At 40.5% G+C, this 22,373-nt stretch overlaps 1 protein-coding gene across 1 annotated transcript in view; it reads right to left on the minus strand.

Moving 5' to 3' along the window:
* Positions 1–22,373, minus strand: part of ASAP2 (ArfGAP with SH3 domain, ankyrin repeat and PH domain 2) — a 378,888-nt gene that overhangs the window by 8,839 nt on the left and 347,676 nt on the right. Inside the window, exons 23-25 of the mRNA XM_042783668.1 lie at positions 18,445–18,697; positions 15,654–15,788; positions 13,688–13,859 (exon numbers count right to left, since the gene is read on the minus strand). Of these exons, the coding sequence (XP_042639602.1) occupies positions 13,688–13,859; positions 15,654–15,788; positions 18,445–18,697 (560 nt within the window). The remainder of the gene's footprint in view (positions 1–13,687; positions 13,860–15,653; positions 15,789–18,444; positions 18,698–22,373) is intronic.

A 22,373-nucleotide genomic window follows, 5' to 3' on the forward strand; every position in this document is an offset into this window, starting at 1 on the left:
TTGTATAGTATCCTATGTTTGTATGAACCATAGTTTGTTTATCCATTCAACTGCTGATGGGTATTTAGATTGTTTCCATCTTTTTGCTATTGTAAATGGTCCTGTGATTAAATTGTTTGTGCACAGTATCTGTTCGTAACATGGCTCTTAGTTTTCTAGAATATATACCTAGTGATGGGATTGTTGGATCATATGGTATTTTTATTTCCAACTTTTTAAGGAAGCACCATACCATTTTCCACGTGGTTGTACCATTTTATGCTCCCATTAGCAGTGTATGAGAGTTCAAGTCTCTCTATATACCCTCCCCAGCATTTGTTGTTTTCTGTGTTTTCTTTTTTTTTTTTTTTTAACTTTGTTACTAATGCTGGGGAGAGATGCTATCTCATTCTTGTTCTGATTTGCATCTGTCCAATGGCTAATGACCATGAGCATTTCTTTATGTATTTGTCGACCACCTGAATGTCTTCTTTGGTGAAGTATTTGTTCATGTCTTCTGCCCATTCATTAATTGGATTGCCTTTTTATTGTTGAGATGCCAGAGTTTTCTATAATTTTTAGAGATTAATCCCTTGTCAGATATGTTGTACCAACATACTTTTCCCAGTCTACAGCCCATTTACATTTTGGGTGAAGTCTTTTAATGCAAATACACATTCAGTTTTTAGGAAGTCCCAATCATCTTCTATTGTTTGTGTGTTTTCGGTTATGTTTGATAGTTTTTTATGCTATGTATTAGGATATAAGTTTGCCCCTATTTTTCTTTGATGATCTCTATGGTTTTACGTTTTACGTTTAGGTCACTGATCCATCTTTTTTTTTAAATTGTGATTTGGGTGAAAGTTACCTCTTCCGTGTGTCCATCCCTCCATGCATTCCTGCTCCCTGAGCTGTCTCCCTGTGCATTAATAGCCCTTCTTTCTCTCATGATTGTTCTCTCCAAAGAGTGTATCTACCTCAGGTAAATGTTCAACTCCTATGCCTGTCTTTTGTTTGGCTGGAAGCCACAGGTGTGGGTTCAGTTCCAGACCTGAAGGGCAGCTGGTGGCCATAGTCTCAGTGGTTCCACCAGGCTCTATCAGACCAGCAAACCTGCCCCCTTCCTTTTATTCCCCAAATGATTTTGAGTTTTGTTCCACATTTTTCTCCCTCTCTATCTAGGATCTCCTACATAGATTCCCCTCTGAGTGGTTGACAGTGGTAGCCAGGCACCATCTAGTTCTTCTGGTCTCATAGTTGTACAGGCTGTGGATCACATGTGTACCAGTTGCTTAGACTAATTGTTTCCATGAATCTTTGGTTTTCCTCTTTCTCTGGACGAGGAGAGACCCATTGTTGCATCTAGATGGCTGCTTGCAAGCTTTTAAGATCCCAGTTGCTACTCACCAAAGTAGGAGGTAGAACAATGTTTTGTGTAGTACATTATGCCAAGTGAAGTTGATGTTCCCTGCGACTATGGTCCCAAGCCCACCAGTTCAACTACTTGGTTCTTCTGGGTAGCTGGCTGGGTCACTGATCCATCTTCAGTTAGTTTTCATATATGGTGAGAGATATGGATCCTGTTTCTTTTTTCTGCAAATGGACACCCATTTGTTAAAAGAGATGATCTCTTCCCCATTTAGCTTCAGCTCTTTGTCCTTTAACAAAGAATCAGCTGGATTCTTTGTCAATGGCATTTACTTCTGGGTTCTCAATTCTATTCCACTGGTCTATGTATCTGTCATTGTACCAATACCAAGCTGTTTTGACTACTGTGGCTCTGTAGCAGGTTTTGAGATCAGGTGTGTGGGGCATCCTACTTTCTTATTCTTCATTAGTGGTGCTTTGCTTAACCGGGGTCTCTTTTCTTTCCATTTAAAGATAGTTTTCCCATATCTTTAAAGAATGATGGAATGTAAATTGGGATTGCATTATATCTGTAGATCACTTTCGGTAGTATTGGCATTTTCACAATGTTAAGTCTTCCTATCCATGAGCGTGGTATACTTTTCCACTTATGTGGGTCTCTTTTGGTTTCTTATAGTAGTGTTTTGTAGTTTTCTTTGTTGTAGGTCTTTTGTGTCTCTAGTTAGATTTATTCCTAAGGACTGCAACTTCTGGATGATTATTGTAAATGGTATTGTTTTCCTGATTTCCTATTCAGAGTTCTCTGAATTAGTGTAGAGGAATCCGATTTTTTTTTTTTTTAATGCTGATCTTATAGTGTGTCACTTTGCTGAATCCTTCTATTAGTTTCAGTAGCTTTTCTGTTGATTCTCTCGGATTTTCTATGTATAGGATCATATCATCTGCAAAGAGACAGTTTACTTCTTTGCCAATCTGAATGCCTTTTACTTCCCCCCTTTCTTGCCTTATTGATGACGCTACAATTTCCAACACAATATTGAATAGGAGGGGTGATAAAGGTCCTTCTTCTCTGGTTCCCTTTCACAAGGGGAGTGTTTTCAGTCTCTCTCCATTGAGAATAATGTTAGCTGTTGGTTTTGTGTACATGATCTTAATTATGTTGAGGAATTTCCCTTCTCTTCCTATTTGCTAAGTTTTTTTTTTTTTAAATCAAAAATGGATGTTGAGTTTGTTGAATGCTTTTTCTGCATCAATTGATAACGATCATATGGTTCTCTTCCTTTGTTTGATGTCGCTGATTATTACAGTAACTGTTTTCCTAATGTTGAACCATCCTTGTATATCTGGTATGAATCCCACTGGGTCATGATGTGCTATATATATATATACATACATATATATACATGTACATATATGTGTGTGTGTGTATCAAGTTGGATTCTATTGGCTAGGATTTCATTGAGAATTTTTGTCTTTATGAGGGATATTGGTCTATAATTTTCTTTTTTAGTGGTGTCTATTTCTCTGGTAGCATAGTGACTAAGGCACTTGACTGCTAACCAGAAGGTTGGTGGTTCAAATCCACCAACCACTCCTTGGAAGGAAGGTTGGGCAATCTACTTCTGTAGTGATACTGCCTCGGAAACCCAAGGAGGGGTCACTATGAGTCGGGTCTGACTCGATGGCACACAACAACAACAACATTTCTGGTTTTGGTATCACGGTTATGCTAGCTTCATAGAATGAGTTTTGGAGCATTCTCTTCTGTATTCTGGAACAGTTTGAGTAGAACTGGAGTCAGCTCTTCTCTGAATGAGTGGTAGAATTTCCAGTGAAGCCATGTGGACCAGACTTTATTTATTTAAATGACCTGTTATATTTCTTCTTTTGTGATGGTTTTATTCACATTTTCTACCTCAGATTGTGTGTTTCTGGAAATCTGTCCATCTCCTCTAGGTTTTCAAATCTGTTGGAGTTCAGTTCATCACAGTATCCTGTTATTGTCCATTTTATTTCAATTGCTTCTGTTGTGACATCTCCTATTTCATTTCTTATTTGTGTTATTTTCAACTTCTCATATGTTAAATTTATTTTATTAATCCTTTCAAAGAATCACTTTCTAGTCTTGTAGATTCTATTGTTTTTCTGTTTTCTCTTTATTTATGCTGTAATTATTATTTCCTTTCTTCTGGTGATTATATATTTTTTTTCTTCTGTTCTTTTATCTAATTGTTGGAGATGTTGGTTAAAGTGTTGATTTTGTTTCTCTTCTGATGTATGTGTACTGCTTTAAATTGTCCTCTGAGCAACTCTGCTTTTACTGTGTCCCATAGATTTTGGTATGTTGTATGTTCTTATTTTCATTTGATGCAAGGATTTATATTTTATTTATTTTTTTAATTTCAATTTTTATTTCTTCTACTACCCAATGGTTCAAACCCACCAGCCACTCCTTGGAAGGAAGGTTGGGGGCAATCTACTTCCGTAGAGAAACCACCTCAGAAACCCAAGGAAGAGTTGATATGAGTCGATTCCGACTTACCAGCACATAACAACAGTTCTTACGCAAGTGGTTATTTGGTTTCCATGTCTTTGATTTTCTTTTTCCTTGATATCTCTGTTGTTGATTTCTAATTTTATAGTATTGTGGTCTGAGAAGTTACTCTGTAGTGTTTCATTGTTCTTAAATTTATTGAGGCTTACTTTGTAGCCTAACATGTTCTATTCTGGAGAATGCTGAATGTGTGCTGGAAAAGTATATTGTGCTGGTTTTTGGTGATGTGTTCTGTATACATCTATGAGGTCAAATTGGTTGATTTTCTTTAGATCTTCTGTATCCTTGTTGTATTTCATTCTTCTTGTTGTGTCCTTCATCAAAAGTGGTGTATTTAAAGTCTCCTCCTATAATTATGGAGTTGTCTATTTCTCTTTTCAATTATGCTAAAATTTGACTTATATTTTGGGGCTTTTTCTCTGGGTGCATAGATATTATCATTATGTCTTCTTGTTGGATTGAGGCTTTAATTATTACATTGCTGTCATTTTGCTGTGTTTTTTATTTGTGTGTGTATGTGTGCTGTTGACAGTTTTTGTTTGTTTGTTTGTTTGTTAACCTATCTAGCAATCTTTCCTCTCCTCCTATCCCTGATAACCAATAAAGAAAATTTATTTCCATATATAAACTTTTCCTTAACTTTTTACAATAGTGGATGAATACATTATCTGTCCTCCTGTGACCAACTTACTTCACTCAGCATAATGTCCTCCAAGTTCATCCACATTATGCAGTATTTCATGGATCGTACATAATTCTTTTTCTTTTTCTTTTTGCAGTGTTCTCTCCCCATCCCGACCCTCCCTGGTAAGCAACAAAGAAAGTTTCCTTCCATATATAAACTTTTCCTTGACTTTCTAAATAATTAACTAATAGAGTATTTGTCCTTCTGTGATTGACTTATTTCACTCAGCACAATGTCCTCTAAGTTCACCTACATTATACAGTGTTTCACAGATTCTACATTATTCTTTAGCATTGTATAGTATTCATTTGTGTATATGTACCACAGTTTGGTTATCCTTTCCTCTGTTGATGGACACTTAGGTTGTTTCCATCTCTCTTTCATTGTAAATAGCGCTGCAGTAAATATGGGTGTGCATATATCTATTCATGTCCTGGCTCTCACTTCTTTAGAATATATACCTAGTAATGGGATTGCTGGATCAACTGGTATTTCTATTTCCAAGCTTTTTGGAATCACCATACTGATTTCTACAGTTAGTGTATCTATCTACAATCCAGTAGCGTGTGAGAGTCTCAATCTCTCTGCATCCTTGCCAGCATTTTCTGTCTTGTAGAACTTTACTATTAGTGCTGGGGTAAGATGGCATCTCATGGTTGCTTTGTATTGCATTTCTCTAATGGCTAATGATTGCAATCATTTCTTCATGTGTCTGCTGGATGGATGCCTGAATATCTTCTTTGGTAAAGTGTCTGTTCATGTCTTCTGCCCATTTTTTAACTGGATTGTCTTTTTGATGTTGATGCACTAGAGTTTTCTATAAATTTTAGAGATAAGTCCTAGTTTTTCCCAATCTGTAGATTCTCTTTTTACTCTTTTGGATAAGTCTTTTGAAGCACATAAAAATGTAACTTTTAGACGGTTCCATTCATCTAGTTTATCTTCTGCTGTTTGAGGATTTTGGGTTATGCTTGATAGTCTATTTATGCCATAAATTAGGGCTCCTAACTTTGCCCCTATATTTTTCCTGTGATGAACTTTATAGTCTTAGGTTTCACATTTTAAGTGTCTGATCTGGAGCTAATTTTTATGTATGGTGTGAGGTATGGATCTTGTTTCATTTTTATGCAAATGGGATATCCAGTTTTGCCAGCACCATTTGTTAAAGAGCCTATCTCTTCCCCATTGAATGGACTGTGGTCCTTTGTCAAAGATCAGCTGACCATAGGTCGATGGATCTATTTCTAGGTTCTCAATTCTGTTCCACTGGTCTACGTGTCTGTCGTTGTACCAATACCATGCTGCTTTGACTACGTGGTTGTATAGCAGATTTTGAGATCCAGGAGTGTGAGACCTCCTAATTTTTTCTTCTCCTTCAATAATGCTTTGCTTATCCAAGGTCTCTTTCTTTTCCATATAAAAGTTGTTGTTGTTGTTATGTGCCGTCGAGTCAGCCCTGACTCATAGCGACCCCGCCTTGGGTTTCCAAGGCAGTATCACTACGGAAGTAGGATTGCCCAACCTTCCTTCCGAGGAGTGGCTGGTGGGTTTGAACTGCCAGCCTTCTGGTTAGCAGTGAAGTGCTTTAGCCACTATGCTACCAGAGCTCCTATATAAAAGTAGTGATTGTTTTTTCTATATATTTAAAGAATATTGATGGGATCTGGATTGGAATTGCATTGAATGTACAGATTGCTTTGGGTAGAATTGACATTTTCACAATGTTCAATCTTCTATCCATGAGGAAGCTATGTTCCACCGTTTATGTAGATCTCTTATGGTTTCTTGAAGTAGTGTTTGCAGTTTTCTTTGTATAGGTCTTTTGTGTTCTTGGTAAAACTTATTCCCAGGTATTTTATTTTTTTGGTAGCTATTGTAAATGGTGATTTCCTTTTCAGAAACCTCTTTGCTGGTGTAGAGGAATTCAACTGATTTTTGTATGTTGATTTTGTATCCTGCCACTATGCCAAATCTTTCAGCAAGTTCCAGTAGTTTTTCTGCTGAGTCTCCTGGGTTTTCTATGTATAGGATCATATCATTTGCAAATAAAGATAGTGTGACTTCCTCCTTACCAATTTGGATGCCTTTGATTTCCCTTTCTTGCTTTACTGCCCTGGCTAGGACTTCCAATACAATGTTTAACAGAAGTGGAGATAGAGGGCATCCTTGTGTGGTTCCTCTTCACAAGGGGAATAGTTTCGGTCTGTCTCCACTGAAAATAATGTTGGTTGTTGGCTTTGCATATACGTTCTTTATTATGTTAGGGAATTTCCCTTCTATTCTCATTTTTCTGAGCGTTTTTATCAGGAATGGGTGTTGGATTTTATCAAATGACTTTTCTGTATCAATTGATATGACCATGTGATTCATTTCCTTTATTTCACTTACATAATGGATTGTGTTGATTGTTTTTCTAATGGTGAACCATCCTTACATACCTGGTACAAACCCCACTTGGTCATGATGTCTTATTTTTTTTATAAGGTGTTAGAGTCTACTGGCTAGAATTTTGTTAAAGATTTGTATGTCTATATTAATGAAGGATATTGGTCTGTAGTTTTCCTTTCTAGTGGTGTCCTTGCCTGATTTTGGTGTCAGGTTATGCTTACTTAAAACAATATCAATTTGGGAGGATTCCATCCTTTTTCTATGTTATGGAATAGTTTGAGAAGGCTTGGCATCAGCTCTTCTCTGAATGACTGTTAGAATTCTCCAGTGAAACCATCTGGGCCAGGACTTTTCAGTTGGTTCTGCTGTGACATCATCCATTTCATTTCTTATTCATGTTACTTGCATCTTCTCCTGCTTTTCCTTTGTTAAGTTTGCCAGTGGTTTGTGGATTTTCTTAATCTTTTCAAAGAATCAATTTCTAGCCCTGATAACTTTTCTATTGTCTATTTTCTGTTTGCCTAAGGCATCTGAGAACCAGAAGGCTGGTGGTTCAAACTCAGCAGCCACCCCTTGGAAGGAAGACTGGGCAATCTACTCCCGCAGAGATATCACCTTGGAAACCCAAGGAGGGGTCGCTATGAGTCAGGATTGACTCTACAGCAGTGAGTTTGGTTGGTATTTTCTGTTTGCTTTATTTCTGCTTAGATCTTTATTATTTCTTTTCTTCTAGTGACTGTAGGCTTTTTTAGCTGCTCCTTTTCTAATTGTGGGAGATGTTAAGGTGTTGATTTTGGTTTGTTCTTCTTTTTTGAAATGTGCATTTATTCCTATAAATTGCCCTCTACTCACTGCTTTTGCTGTGTCCCAAAGATTATGGTATGTTTTGCTTACATTGTTGTCCGATTTGAGGAACTTTTTACTTCATTTTTTATTTCTTCTATCACCCAGTGCTGCTGGTTTCTGTGGTCCATATATTTTTCTCTGCTGGTTCATTTTGTTTACAGATTTTCTTATCATTTCCTTCATTGCTATTGCTTCAGTTTACTAAATTTTTTTTTTTTTTTAGTTAAAAGGTTTATTAATTTTACTTGAGGTTAGAGTATTATTATCTTACCAAGTTTAAAACAGTCTGTACTATCTTGATATTGTCTTGACTTCCTTTTCATAATAGAAATTCCATAACTATTGTATTTATTGCCACTTTTGGCTTTGCAATTGTCATTGTTTACAAACTGATGTCTCTAGTTCCCTAGTTTCAGTTTTGTAGGATTATTTTATGTTTGCTACTTCTATATCTGGGTTGATTTCTCAGTGATGTTGTCATGTGTCTTAATCTCATGCTGTTGTCTGCCATTGTTGGTTCTTTGTCCGAAGGACTCCCTTTAGCATTTTCATCACTAATGTGGGTGCCAGTGCTGTCCTGGGCAAGTGGGGCTGGTTATCTTGTTCCTGTCGCAAGCAGAACGCTGTTTGCAACAATTCAAAATGGCCACAATGTGCTAGGCCAAATGGCAATTCATTGCCCTGTATGCCTCCTTCTTCACTGTTTTTGTTCACTGTGCTCCTTTAATTGGCATCTGATCTACTTCTTTATCATTTCTTTTGAAGCTCTGGGTTTCAGTATTGTTCTGGTATCCACTTTACTTGGTTTCTTGGTTTTTATTGTAGAGGATCTTGGTAGTGTATCTGCTTAGTCTGTCATCTTTGACTGACTTTTCTGTCAACCAGTTTTTAATGCCCTACCTGACACATGAACATACAGCCATGGAACACAAGATTTATTGGTAATGCCCTCAATATAACAGAGATTAAAAAAAGAGAGAGAGAGTTAAGGAAAGGTTTATCTATTGAAGAAAATTTTCTTTGTTGGTTACCAGGGGTGGGAGGGGAAGGGAGGGAACGCTGTTAGATAGATAGAGATAAGTATTGATTTGGGTAAAGAGAAGGGCAATGTACCAAATGTGAGTACCAATATGGTACCACTGAGGATGAGAAAGACATAGAGAGGTACATGAGAGGTACAGACAACAAATATGAACCCTTTTGCACATACAGTACTATGCTGTCAGTGAAGGCAAACATGGTTATATGGATGGATAGATGGGTGGACAGGCTAAACGATCAGGTATGTCTATGAAATGGGGAGGGTAACCAAGAACATATATAGGGTTGGCAGACAATGGTCCTACAAATTTATGTGAATGATCAAAATCCCAGGTGTATAGTAGAGCTGACAAGGGGCAAGGTTGTGGTCACTGCTTGGTCATAGCCAGCTACCCAGAGGGACCGAGTAGTTGAACCTGCGGACTTGGGACCATAGTTGCAGGGGACATCAAGCTCAATTGGCATAACACACTATACAAAACATTGTTCCACCTCCTACTTTGGCGAGTAGTGACTGGGATCTTAAAAGCTAACAAGCTGCCATCTAGATGCAATGATGGGTCTCTCCTCGTCCAGAGCAAAGAAGAATGAAGAAAACCAAAATTCATGGAAACAATTAGTCCTAGTGACTGGTACACCATCCGATCTGCAACCTATACGACTATGAGACCAGAAGAACTAGATGGTGCCTGGCTACCACTGCCATCCACTCGGAAGGGGATTTATGTAGGAGATCCTTGATAGGGAGAACAATGTGGAACAAAACTCAAAATCATTTGGAGGGAAAAAAAAAAGGTGGGGACCAGGTTTGCTGGTCCGATAGAGCCTGGTGGAACCACTGAGACTATGGCCCCTAGCTGTCCTCCAGGTCTGGAATTGAACCCACACTTGTGGTTTCCAGCCGAACAAAATACAGGCATGTGAGTTAAACATTTACTTCAAGATACATGCCTTGGAGAGAACAAGTATGGGAGAAAGAAGGGCTGCTTATGCACAGGGAGACAGCTCAGGGGGCAGGAGTGTAGGGAGGGAGGGAGGGACACTGGGAAGAGGTAACTATGGGGAAGAAGTGGGAAGGGAGTTGTTGCATTGTGGTAAACTGTGGTCAACGACATGAGACAAAGTATATGTGAACTGCTGTATGGAAAGTGAATTTGCTCTGTAAATCTTCACCCAAATCACAATTAAAAAAAAAAAAAAAACTTAAAAAAAAAAAGAGAGAGAAAAAACGAACATGGAAGAGACACATTATGAAAACAAAACAAAATAGCACACACACACACAAACCCATCATTAACCTTCTCAAGATTTCATGAGATAAAAATAATAATATACTGTCTACAACAATTGGTTTCTATTCACCTGGAACAATGGATGAGCAGCAGGAACAAGAGGAGGATATGATATAGGTGCCTAATTGCCTCCATGAAAAACTGCCTCCTTTGCCATGAGAACAGAAGAACTAGATGGTGCCTGGCTACCATTACTGAACTTTGATGAAAGATTTCATAGAATCCTGATCAAAAAGTGGAAAATGCAGAATAGAATTTCAAATTCTCATGGACTCTAGATTTTCTGGACCCATGGAGGTTGAATGAACTCCTGAAAATACTGCCCTGAGATAATCTTTAAACCAAAAATATGCCCTCACACCATCTTAAAACTGAATAGTTCAGCTTCACTAGTAAAAATGTATGCCTTGAGCGTTATGCTTTTTTATAAACTATCTCTACGGGATCAAACTGACAACAGTAACTCGAAAGATCAGATAGGAACCTTAGTGGGCACTGAATATATGTTAATGAGGGAGGAACAACAACAAAAAAGGAGGGTGAGAATGGTTGCACTACTTGAAGAATGTAATCAATGTCACTACAGTGTACATGTAGAAAGTGTTGAATTAGTGTATGCTTTGCTATGTATATTCTCAACAATAAAATTTAGAAAAAATATATTACTATAAAAATCTTAACAGAGAACTAGAAATGGCACTTGAAAATTATGATAGCAGAAATGTAAAATTCCATAAAAGAAATGGAAGATAAAACTGAATAAATCTCCTGGAAAGTAGATTTATAAAACAAACAAAGCAGAAATGGAAACCAGAAGGTAACAAAGAAGGGTAACTGATGATTCAAAATGTATGGTCAAATCTGAGCAAAGATGGTGAATGACTAACTTTGTACAAGGTTTCATGACGTATATGAGGAAGGCCTAATGAAGAGTTTTATTATTATCTACATTTCACAGATTATGAGGCTGAAGCTGAAAGAGGTGAAGCGATTTTTCCAAGGCCATACAGTAAATAGAATAGAGCTATTGTAGGGAAGCAGTTGCTCAGCCAGGGCTGCATTTCCAATCACCTGGCATCCAGGTAGATCCCTGAGTAACTACTGACTGACAAGTTACAGTCAGAATCCATTCAGCAGGGCTGTGGAACAAAGGCCTGGTGGTCCATTTCCAGATGATTACTGCCACTGAAAACCCTACGGAGCAGTTCTACTTTAAAACATGGGCACACCATGAGCCAGAACTGACTCAATAGCAACAAGGTATTTTTTTCTTTTTGGGCATCCAGGTGGGACCATGTGACTGATTCTGGTCAAAGTATGAGAGAAAATGTCATGAATCACTCTAGGCCAGTATATGCTATGTCTTCCCTACAGACTCTCTCTCCCTTCAGAAGTAACCCTGGACCCAGGGGATAAATAAAAATGGTAGAGTCAGAAGGTACAAGGGGTCTGAGCCTCTGAGTCAGTCCTAGGGATTGCTGCACAACCAGCTTTCTGTGTGAGCTAAGAATTCACTTCTGAATGTTAAACCACTAAGATTCTGGACTTGTTTGTTTAAGTAGTTACATTACTCTAAAAAGACAGAATATGATACTGAGAGGAAAGACCAAGGGGATCTGACATCTGAATTGTAATAATTACATTTAAAGTGAGATCAGAAAAAAACAGGGAGAAGTAAAGGCATTAAAAAAAAAAATTAGTGAAATTTCTCAGAATTGCAGGATATGGTTTCTATCTTGAAAGGCCTATCATCTATCTGGTGGGTAGCATGGATGAAACAGACTCGTAATAATCTCAGCCAACATGCCAGCTGACAGCTGACAGCCAGCATCAACTACCAGACATGTGCAATGAAGAGGATACTAGCCCCTATGATAAGTCACTTCCTGTGTTGAATCACCCATAGTCTTTGAGTCTTTTCAGCTAAGGCCTCAGATAGTGAAGCACACACAAGACATCCCCACTGTGCCTATTCAAATTCCTGACAAAGTCTGAAAACATAATGAAATGGTGGTGTCTTTTGTCAGCCAAGATTTAGGTGGTTGTTACAACTATTGTTTGGTGCTGTTAAGTTGATTTTGACTCAAAGCAATTTCTTATGACAGAGTACAACTTCTCCAAAGGGTTTTCTAGGCTATAGTGCTACAGAGTAGAACACCAGGTGTTTCTCCCATGAAGTCCCTTGTTGAATTCAACTACCAACCTTTCAGTTCAAAGCTGACCACTTAACAGCTGCAACACCAGGGCTCCTTCATTTGTTTCTCAAAACCAAAAAATCAAACTCACTGCCATCAAGTTGGTCCCGACTCACAGTGAACCCTACTTGGGTTTCCGAGGCAGTATCACTACGGAAGTAAATTGCCCAATCTTCCTTTTGAGTGGCTGGTGAGCCTGAACTGCCTGCCTTCTAGTTAGCAGTCAAATGCCTTAGGCACTACGCCACCAGAGCTCCTCCATTTGTTACTAGGACAATTAATATCAGAGGTATCAGCACAAACTCATAGTTTTCAACAGAGATAGATGCAGAAATACAGAGATCAATGTGTGTTATGTGTGTGTATTCTCTAATTCTGATCACTCAGAGGGCCTGAAAGCAGTGAGACTCCAATGGCAATGAGCAAACCTAGCTCCTACACTGTAGTTTCCAAATATCATTTCCACTATAGAGATTCAAAATGAAGAGATCCCTCCTTGGATCTCTAAGACAGTATCTCTACAGAAGTAGATTGCCCAGTCTTCCTTCCAAGGAGTGGCTGGTGGGTTTGAACCACCAGCCTTCTGGTTAGCAGTCAAGTGCCTTAGGCACAATGCTATCAGAGTTCCTGGATGAATTATATTCTTTTGCAATAAAGGACATACTTTGTACAAGTGGCAAAGCTTAAATGACAGTCTGAGGATAAGATGGTAGTAACTTATCAGTGTTACTTCCTGATTGTGCTGGCTGTATTATGCTTATGAAGGAGAATGTCTTTGTAGGGAGAACATGCCCCACTATAGAAGATCCACATGTTCAGCAATAAATAGAATTTACATGGCCTAGTAGCATAGTGGCTAAGGCACTTGACTGCTAATCAGAAGGCTAGTGGTTCAAACCCACCAGCCACTCCTCAGAAGGAAGGCTGGACAATCTACTTCCATAGTGATACTGCCTCGGAAACCCAAGGAGGGGTTGCTATGAGTCGGGTCCAACTCGACGGCAAATAACAACAACAGTGTCTTTAGAACTGTAAAAATCCCAGTTTCTGCACTAAACAGCCATCTGAATTCATTATGTGGATATAAGATACACATATGTAAGCAATTTTTACAGTTTAAAAATTCTTGATGAAATTCATTTTATGACCTTTGAACCCTGATTAATCCAGTATGCAACACTTGGCCTCAAATGTTATAGTAGCAGAAACACTAGAGATTTCAAATGTTTATACAGAAATCTCAGCAGATAACCTAAGCTGGGGCCACTTCCATTTTGAAAGCTCCTTGAATGTGAGTGGCAAGGTCCTCAGCAGATGGATATTACAGAAGCAGGGTTACCCGGGAGTTGGCTTCTTCTGCGGGAGGCGGCTGGGTGGCTGAGGCGGCAGAGGTGGGGGCGTGGGTTTACACTGTGAGATCCCAGGCTGGGCTGGTTTGATCTGCTGGCTCAAGGCTTCTATCACATTGGATGTTTTGGCAACAGGAGGGGGCGGCGTGGTAGTCAGGGGATCTGTTGGGGGAGAGGGGGAGAGAGAGAGAGAGAGAGAGAGAGAGAGAGAGAGAGAGAGAGAAAGACAAAGAGTCAGACTTCAAGGCTTTCCATTCCACAGACTTCTCACCTGAGACTTTTTCTGGTACATTCTTCCTTTTGTTTAATGATACTTCTTAAGGAGAAAACCTACTGCTGTTTCACTGCTGATTTTCAGAAAACATTATTAGTGGGGAGGGGGTAAAAAATCTTTTCCAAACTAGTAAGTAAGCTGCAAGCCTAAAATTGTGAATAAAGTTTGCTATTAGTCTGCAAGCATTTTTTTCAGTTAGAATTCCCTACTGGGAAGCCAGCAGTTTTCTGCTCTCAACCATGTTGTTATTGTTGTTGTTATGTGCCATCGAGTCGGACCCGACTCATAGTGACCCCTCCTTGGGTTTCCAAGGCAGTATCACTACGGAAGTAGATTGCCCCATCTCTCAACCATAAGGCTTAGGAAATGGCAACAGGAGGCTAACGTCTGGGAGCCAAGTTCTAGCACTGGGTAATTACTTGTGCCGTCTCGGGCCAATACACTTTTTGCCTCAGGTGACCCATCACCAAAAGGGGATGATGCCCACCCATTTCACCAGGGCTGTTGGTCATGGCCAAATCTGAGGAAAGATAGTGCCACACTAATTTTTTTTTTTAATAAAATTCCAGAGTCTGTGAGGAAGGCATGATGAATAGTTTTATTATTTATATTTTATGGATGATGAGGCTGAGGCTCAAAGATGTGACGTGGTTTTGTCAAGGTTACATAGGTAGTAAGAAATGGAGCTGAATCTTGAACCCATGCTTCCTTCCCCTTCTTCTCTAGCAAACATTAAAGCACTTGCTAAAAGTCTAGCATTATCATATTTTCCTTGTTAAAGTGGCAATCTGTTTCAGGACGGGAAGCTCCTATGTAAAGGCTTCTACTGTGATCCCCCCTTACTGTATGACTGTGCTACCTTCAGCTGCTTCCCTCCCACCAGTGGGGACCTCCCCGGACACACTATCCTTCTGCCACCATCATGCAAGGACTTGGCATGACTCCAGGGTCCAGCTAATACACATGTGGTACTTACTATAGTTTTTACTGGGCTTTTAAATTTTTAATTTAATTTAATTAAGCCAATGTGTGTTTACAAGCACCTTGCCTCGGACATATTCTAAATGCTCCCAAAGCAGTTAAACCCAGAGATGCTGGAACAACTCCTTCCTCTCCCAGCCGATGCAGAACAGGAGGAAGATGGCAGCACTCAGGGCTCACACTTCACAGATCGACTGAAAAAGACATGGTGAAAGGCTCCGGCTTTGCATAGTGGCAACAACCCTCTTCTTACAACCTCCCTCCCCTGGTTTATGGTGACTTTCCACTACATGTTGACACTGAAGAAAAACATAAACAGATTATGGCCTTAACGACTGTCCTCAAATATTGGAAACCACCAAGTGGCTAAATAAAACTGACACCATGGGCTAATGTGTGAAAGGAGAAAATGTTGCTAAAGTGTTTCAGAAGACAGAGGAAGAGTGTGAGTGAGCCATCTTGGGGGTTGGGGTGGGTACAGGCAGGAGTTTGCAGCTGGAGAAGAGGAGGCTGGGCAGAGTAGAGGTGGCCCCTGTAGAAGAACCGCAGTTGGTAGCACAGTGCATGGCCCTGTCTGTGCTTGTGCTGGTGCAGTGAGTGGCTCTGCAGCGCTCTCCCACGCTGGCTGCTGACATACCCCCCTGCCATCCAGATCTACAAAGCCCACTGGCAAGAAAGGAAAAAGGAAAAAAAAAACGTACTGGTAGATGTCACACGAAGAGGGGGCAGCGGTGGATGGACAGCTGGCGGATCTGACGAAGATCGCTGCCTGCTTACACCGTCCACACTTACAGAGTTTGTCTTCCACAGGGTGCTAGCCGAGGAGGCTGTCTGAACTACACCCAAGCACACACATGCACACAGACACGCACAGAACAAAAACAGAAACAGAACACTGCATTATTGATCCTCTCCCTTATAAAATGGTAAGCATGACCCTTCTAGAATAGTATCAAGAGAGTAAATAGAATGGTGAGTTTTTTTCCTCCCTCTTGTCTCTTATATCTGGAAGACAGATCCTGATATATACCAAACCAGGGGAAATTCTCAGCTGGCTTTCTCAACCTTAATGCAGAATTTTAAAAGTTCCTGGTTTTACTTTTCAAATACAAATATTACTTGAAGAGGGAAATAAACATGCAAAATTATATCTCCTCAGCATTATATTCAGGATTTATGGAACTTCAGCTCATCTCTATCATTCCATGAAGTTTTTTTCCATGGGCTTGTGAAAATAACTGCCATTCAGAGGTCATACTCTGGGTCTCAGGCAGGAGAGGAAAGCATGAATCAAAGACATTAAGTGATGGGCTCGCTCTATTAACCTCCTGCAAACATAGACAGTTCAGGTGGCCCACAAAAGAAGGGGGATGGTGTCTCTGGTCACAGTCTTTCCTCTATCTCACAAAGCCCTGCACTCTTCCTTGTTGACTCAGGGGCACAGAGCCCAGTGGGCCCCATGTCTGGGGCTGTTGCATGGCCCACACAGGGAGGGTCTGGAAATGAACGTGGGTCACACCCTCACAGGCCACACTACACGGGCCTTGTTCACACTGCCTTGTGGTGAACAAGGTCTTCCCTGCTCACCCCCCTAACTTCCTTTTCTACTTGTTCTGTGGGAATTCCATCTTAGCCGCAGTGTGGACTAGATGGAGAACTCAAGGGAAGACCTACAGGGGTGAACAGCAGGTATGAAATACAGTCTGTATTATCCAAAACAGAAATGTAGCTAAAAGTGAAAATGGCAAAAAAAAAAAAAAAACCAGAAACAAACCAACAAAAAATAAACTAATCCTAAGATTTTAGGAAAGAAAGAAATAAAGATGATAAGGGTATCGCTCCTTTTATATGACCCAACAGAGTAAAATAAAATCTTCCTTCACATAACACATACAGTCAGTAAAAGACACTAATGGGAATGGAGAAAATCAGAGTCTGGAAATACAAAATTAGCGTAGTATATACGATGTGGAAGGAGGGTGAGAGAAGAAAATGAGATGTCACCATCAGGACCCAACTGCAACTTCCTGCCCTAACCCCCTCCTGCACAGCCTGGTGAGGGTCACAGGGAAGAGAAGAGGGCTGTATAACATGTAGTTTGTGCCTTTAGATGCTATCCTTGTTCAGGGACTTCCTCATCATCAGTTTGTCTAGGTTTAGGGGACCCTGTTCTGGGTGTGGAGCACGTGGTGGCTGAGTGCTGTGCAGGCAATGGGCTCTGGGTGTGAGTAAGCGGGCTTGCTTCTGGGGCCTGCCTGCTGTAGTGCCTGCTTACTACAGGGATTTGCTCCTAGAATATGATTCAGGGACCCAGACAATGAGGTTCATCAATACTTCTCTGAGCCTCTCAGAGTGACAGGGGGCAGAGCTATAGGGGAGAGTCTGCAATATACTCAGGCACACTGCTAAAGTGTACAAACCCAGTGCAACTGCATATGGCTATGCTACTGGGCTCTTCAAACCAGATCTTTTAACCACTTGCTATCATCACTCACCTATACTCCATCCTTCCAGGATATTAGGTACTATATAAACACGATTTGGGACTTATTTTTATGATGTTGGCTCCACTGCATCAGCAACTTACAGCAGGCACAGTGTGTGGGTACCATACTTTGTGGAGGCTCTTGTCTTTTCTAGGGCTTCCCTCACAATGCATGAACAGTTCCTTCTTCACATGGGTGAAACTATCTGGAAGCCACCTCCTAGTCCAGAGTTGACTCAGTCACTTCTTAGACCTGCATTTAAGTAGCAAAGTGGCCAGTTGGCCTTTAGTCTTGGGCAAATTACTGTTGGAAGCTTCAGTTTCCTTTTATATAAAACCAAAACATATCACCTGCTGAGTCAAACTTTCTATGTTGTGATAGATCAACTTTGTGCAAAGATGCATGCTTTTTGCACTGAATGTATTCATAGTACCCACATAGACTACTTTGTATTTTTGTAACTAGGTTGAGCATAGTTACCAAAACTACTATCCTTTTATCTTTGATTTCATGGGGATCATAGAGATAAGAAATAAACGCTGGTACCACCATTTGAGTGAGTGCAGGCAGGGAAGAAATAACAAAGGAGAGGATAAAGGCCAAGGAAGGAGCAGGGATTGGTGAAAGTTAAAGAGAAAAGGAACAGAAAGCAGGTTCATAGGAGAACATCTCAAAGCACCAGCTTCATAAATTGGCATCTCCACCTCAGAGCCTCCTCTTGTGGAGAGGTCTTACATTATGTAAACCACATGGATGAAACATCTCTGTCCAGAGTAAGAATAAAATCAAGAAAATCTACCACTGTTGGGCATCTTAAGGCTCATGACATTTCTTTAAGAAGCAAAGAGAAAATAACAAAAGAACAAAAGACCCCAAAGGAAAGAGAAACATCCTAATGCTAGTCCAAATGTCATCTAGTTAGGGGCAAAGCAACTACCAACTTCACAAAGCAAAAGCAAAACAAAACCCTTTATACATTTTCAAGGATCTTCTAATGGTTTAGTACCTTTGCCAATATTCCTTGGAGGTAGTGGGGGGGCACTGGTGGTGCTGGGAGGTGCAGGCTGGGTAGATGGTGGGCTACCGCTCAGGATGGTTCCATATGTCTCGTTCTGCAAGATGCTAGGCACGAAACCTCTCTGCTTGTCCTTGGCAAGGTTTGCAGCATCTCTGGCCAAACAAGCAGCGTTAGACTGAAGCTGGTTAGATCCTAGCTGATAGAAGCTGACAGGCCGGTCTTCTCGCCGATTAGGGCTAGGCTGCAGAAGGCAGGTTGGAGCAGAGGTGTGTGAGTCAGAGGCACATATATTGCTTGGTTGTAACTTACAATCTAGTGGTAAAGCCTCACACAGATAGTTTCTACTTGGGCATTTACACCACTGGGCATTCTGAAATACTGCAGAAGTGTGAGATGTCAAACTCCCTCTTCTCATGTCTTGATTACAACATAAACTACACGTACACACACAACAAAAAATGCCATGATTTCACAAGTTACAATTCTTCACTCTGTGAAGGATTTTAAATTTGTTATTTCATCTTGTGAGCAAGAATTATCTCAACCTAGCTCTATATTTTCTATTCACGGACATGCTTTCTTAGATTATATAACAGCATAGCTAGCTCTGGTCATCCAGCAGCAATCCTCAATAGCTATTGCTATTTCAGGTGAGATCAAAGTCTTCTTCCCATACAAACTGGAATGTTTAAGATTCTTTTAATGCAAGGGCCAAAAAAACACAATCTGCAGGTGCCTCCTGTTTTTGTAAACATAGTCTTATTGGAACACAGCCATGCCCTGCCATAGCTGAGCAGATGCAACAGAGACTCCCCAAACTGATTGCCTTCGATTCTGACTCACAGCAAAACTATAAGACAGAACAGAACTGTCCCACAGGATTTCCAAGGCTATAATCTTTATGGAAGCAGACTTCTGCATCTTTTCCTGTGGAATGGCTGGTGAGTTCAAATTGCTGACCTTTTGGTTAGCTGCTGACCTTTTGGTTTGCTCCCAACCACTTTAACAACTGTACCACCAGGATTCCTATTTTAAGTCCACAAGCCTAAAATATTTACAATCTGGCCCTTTAAGAAGGAGCCTACTGACCCTTGCTCTAACTGAAAGAGCTCTGACGGTGCAGTGGTTACAACATTCAGCTACTAACCAAAAGCTTGATGATTTTAATCCACCAGTGACTCCATGGGAGCTCTGGTAGCGTAGTGCCTAAGGCACTTGACTGCAAACCAGAAGGCTGGAGGTTCAAACCCACGAGCCACTCCTTGGAAAGAAGGTTGGGCAATCTACTTTTGTAGTGACACCACCTCGGAAACCCAAGGAGAGGTCGCTATGAGTTGGGTCTGACTTGATGGCACATAACAACAACAACAGGTGACTTGATGGGAGAAAGATGTGGCAGTATGCTTCTGTAATGATTATAGCCTTGGAAATGGGGCAGTTCTACTCTGTCCTACAGGGTTGCTATAAATTGGAATTGACTTGATCACAACAGGTTTGGTTTGGTTTTTTCTCTAAGCAAAGACCATGTGCTATAGGCTCAGGGTCGCAACCATGACCCAGGTAACTACATTTAACTCACATTTCAAATATCAGCTTCATTGTAATAGTTATGATCCTGAGCAAATTACTTAACTTTGCAGACCCTATTTCTCATCTGTTAGTGGCTATATAACATTAACTGCTTCCCTATCACAGTGCAAGGCACTTAGAAGGTGTGGTAGTTAAGTTTATGTGTCAACTTGGCTGGGCCTGGTTTTGAATGGCCTGGCAACTGGATACAGTTATTTCCCTGGTAATCACCTCCATGGTGGAATCTAGTGGAACAGCCAAGTAGCTGCCTTAGGGATGTGGTCTGCTTCCAGTATATAAGAAGACAGCTTTGAGAAAGGTCTCTGACTTTTTCGGCATGCTTGGACCCTGCACATAGCTGAGTCTTCATTCAGCAGCCTGCCATGTATGATCTTAGGACTGTCTCTGTACTTGAACGACTGGCTTGCCATGTTATTTGGTAATCTTGGGACTGTGCCATTTTATTTGTCAACTTTGGGTTTGTCAGCCTAGGCAGCCAGCAGCTGCCTGAGTTAAGAGAAGATTCCAGTTTCAGTGGACCAGGAGCAAGAGGCAGAGCTGAAGCCCAAGGTCAAGGGCTTTTATATAGCCCCTAGAGTCGGCACTTTGAATTTGGACTTCCAGCCTCCTATGCTGTTAGAGAATAAAATCTGTTTGTTTGAAACCACCCCACTTGCAGCATTTGTTATAGCAGCACTAGAGAACTGAAAGAAATACCACAAGTGAGTGATTTTTAAGCAAACATAGATTTTATTCTCTTACAGTGTAGGAGGCTAGAAGTCCAAATTCAAAGTGCTAACTCTAGGGGCTACATGAAAGCCCCTCGACCTTGGAATCAGCTGCCCCACCTTCTCCTCCCCTCAGTCTATACTCTGGCCAAATCAACAGCTCAAACTCATCTCAAGTGTGCAGAAATCAATAGTTAATGGTTTATGAGATATACAGAAATCTGTCAGAGAAGGAAAATTCAAATATTTTCCACTAATAGAAATGCTTAAAAAAAAGAAAAGTGGTGAGTTGCACTCTGTCAAGGCAAGAAAACTTGTGAGATCTGAAAGAACAAGGCATCCCAGTGAATTCTAGCCCCTCACAGGTTTTACTGTGTTTTTAAAGTCCAACAGAGTATTCTGATGCATGAGTTAACCAAACACATGCCACACTCTGCTGGAAAAAACATGGGGTAGATGAGACTTAGGACTCCAAACCATAGCACTTGGTTTTGTACTTTTTTACTTGGACCATGTTGATTACTTTATTACCTACTCATAAAATGGGCATGGGATATACAACTGCTTGATGAAGAAGCACTTAGGTGCAGGTTGCTTTAAGCTATTTCATTATTTTTTAGGTTGGGAACTATGAAATAGTGCCCTGGTAGCACAGAGGTTAAGTGCATAACTGCTTGGTGGTTTGAACCACCCAGTGGCCCTGGGTGAGAAAAGATCTGATGATCTGCTCCTGTAAAGACTAGAGAGTCCTAGAAACTCTATGTGGCAGTTCTACTCTGTCCTCTAGATATGTTATAAGTTAGAATTGACTTGATGGCAACAGATTTTAAGTATGAAATTCAGTAGCTCTTTTCACACTGATGCTGTTTTGTATCTAACACATTGAAGACATTTCTAATTCTGTATTCCATGAAACAGTAAGTGCAGATGTTAATAGGTGTTCCATGAATAAAAACTTTAATGGCCTGATGCATTTTGGAAATGCCAGATATATCTACCATTGGACATCCTCAACACCCATTAGAACATTAAAGGTGTTTAGAAGTCCTACCAAAAAAAACCTAGACTTGACATAAAGCTCAATTGGCATAACATACTACACAAATCATTGTTCCACCTTCTACTGTGGCTAGTAGCGACTGAGATCTTAAAAGCTTGCAAGCTGCCATCTAGATGCAACGATGGGTCTCTCCTCGTCCAGGGCCAAGAAGAATGAAGAAAACCAAAATTTCACAGAAACAATCAGTCCTAGCGACTGATACACCATCCGATCTGTAGCCTATACGAATATGAGACCAGAAGAAATAGATGGTGCTCGGCTACTACTGTCAACCACTTGGAAGAGGATCTTTGTAGGAGATCCTGGATAGACAGGGGGAACAATGTGGAACAAAACTCAAAATCATTTGGGGAAAAAAAAAAAAAAGCAGGGAACAGGTTTACTGGCCCGATGGAGCCTAGTGGAACCACTGAGACTATGGCCCCTAGCTGCCCTTCAGGTCCGGAATTGAACACACACCTGTAGCTTCCAGCCAAGCAGTAGACAGGCATACTAGTTGAGCATTTATCTGAGGTAGATACACTCCTTGGAGAGAACAAGTAAGAGAGAAAGAAGGGCTG

Source organism: Orycteropus afer, unplaced genomic scaffold (genome assembly GCF_000298275.1).
Source record: "Orycteropus afer afer isolate SDZICR_OR568_19922 unplaced genomic scaffold, OryAfe1.0 scaffold00025, whole genome shotgun sequence".
Classification (NCBI taxonomy): Eukaryota; Metazoa; Chordata; class Mammalia; order Tubulidentata; family Orycteropodidae; genus Orycteropus; species Orycteropus afer.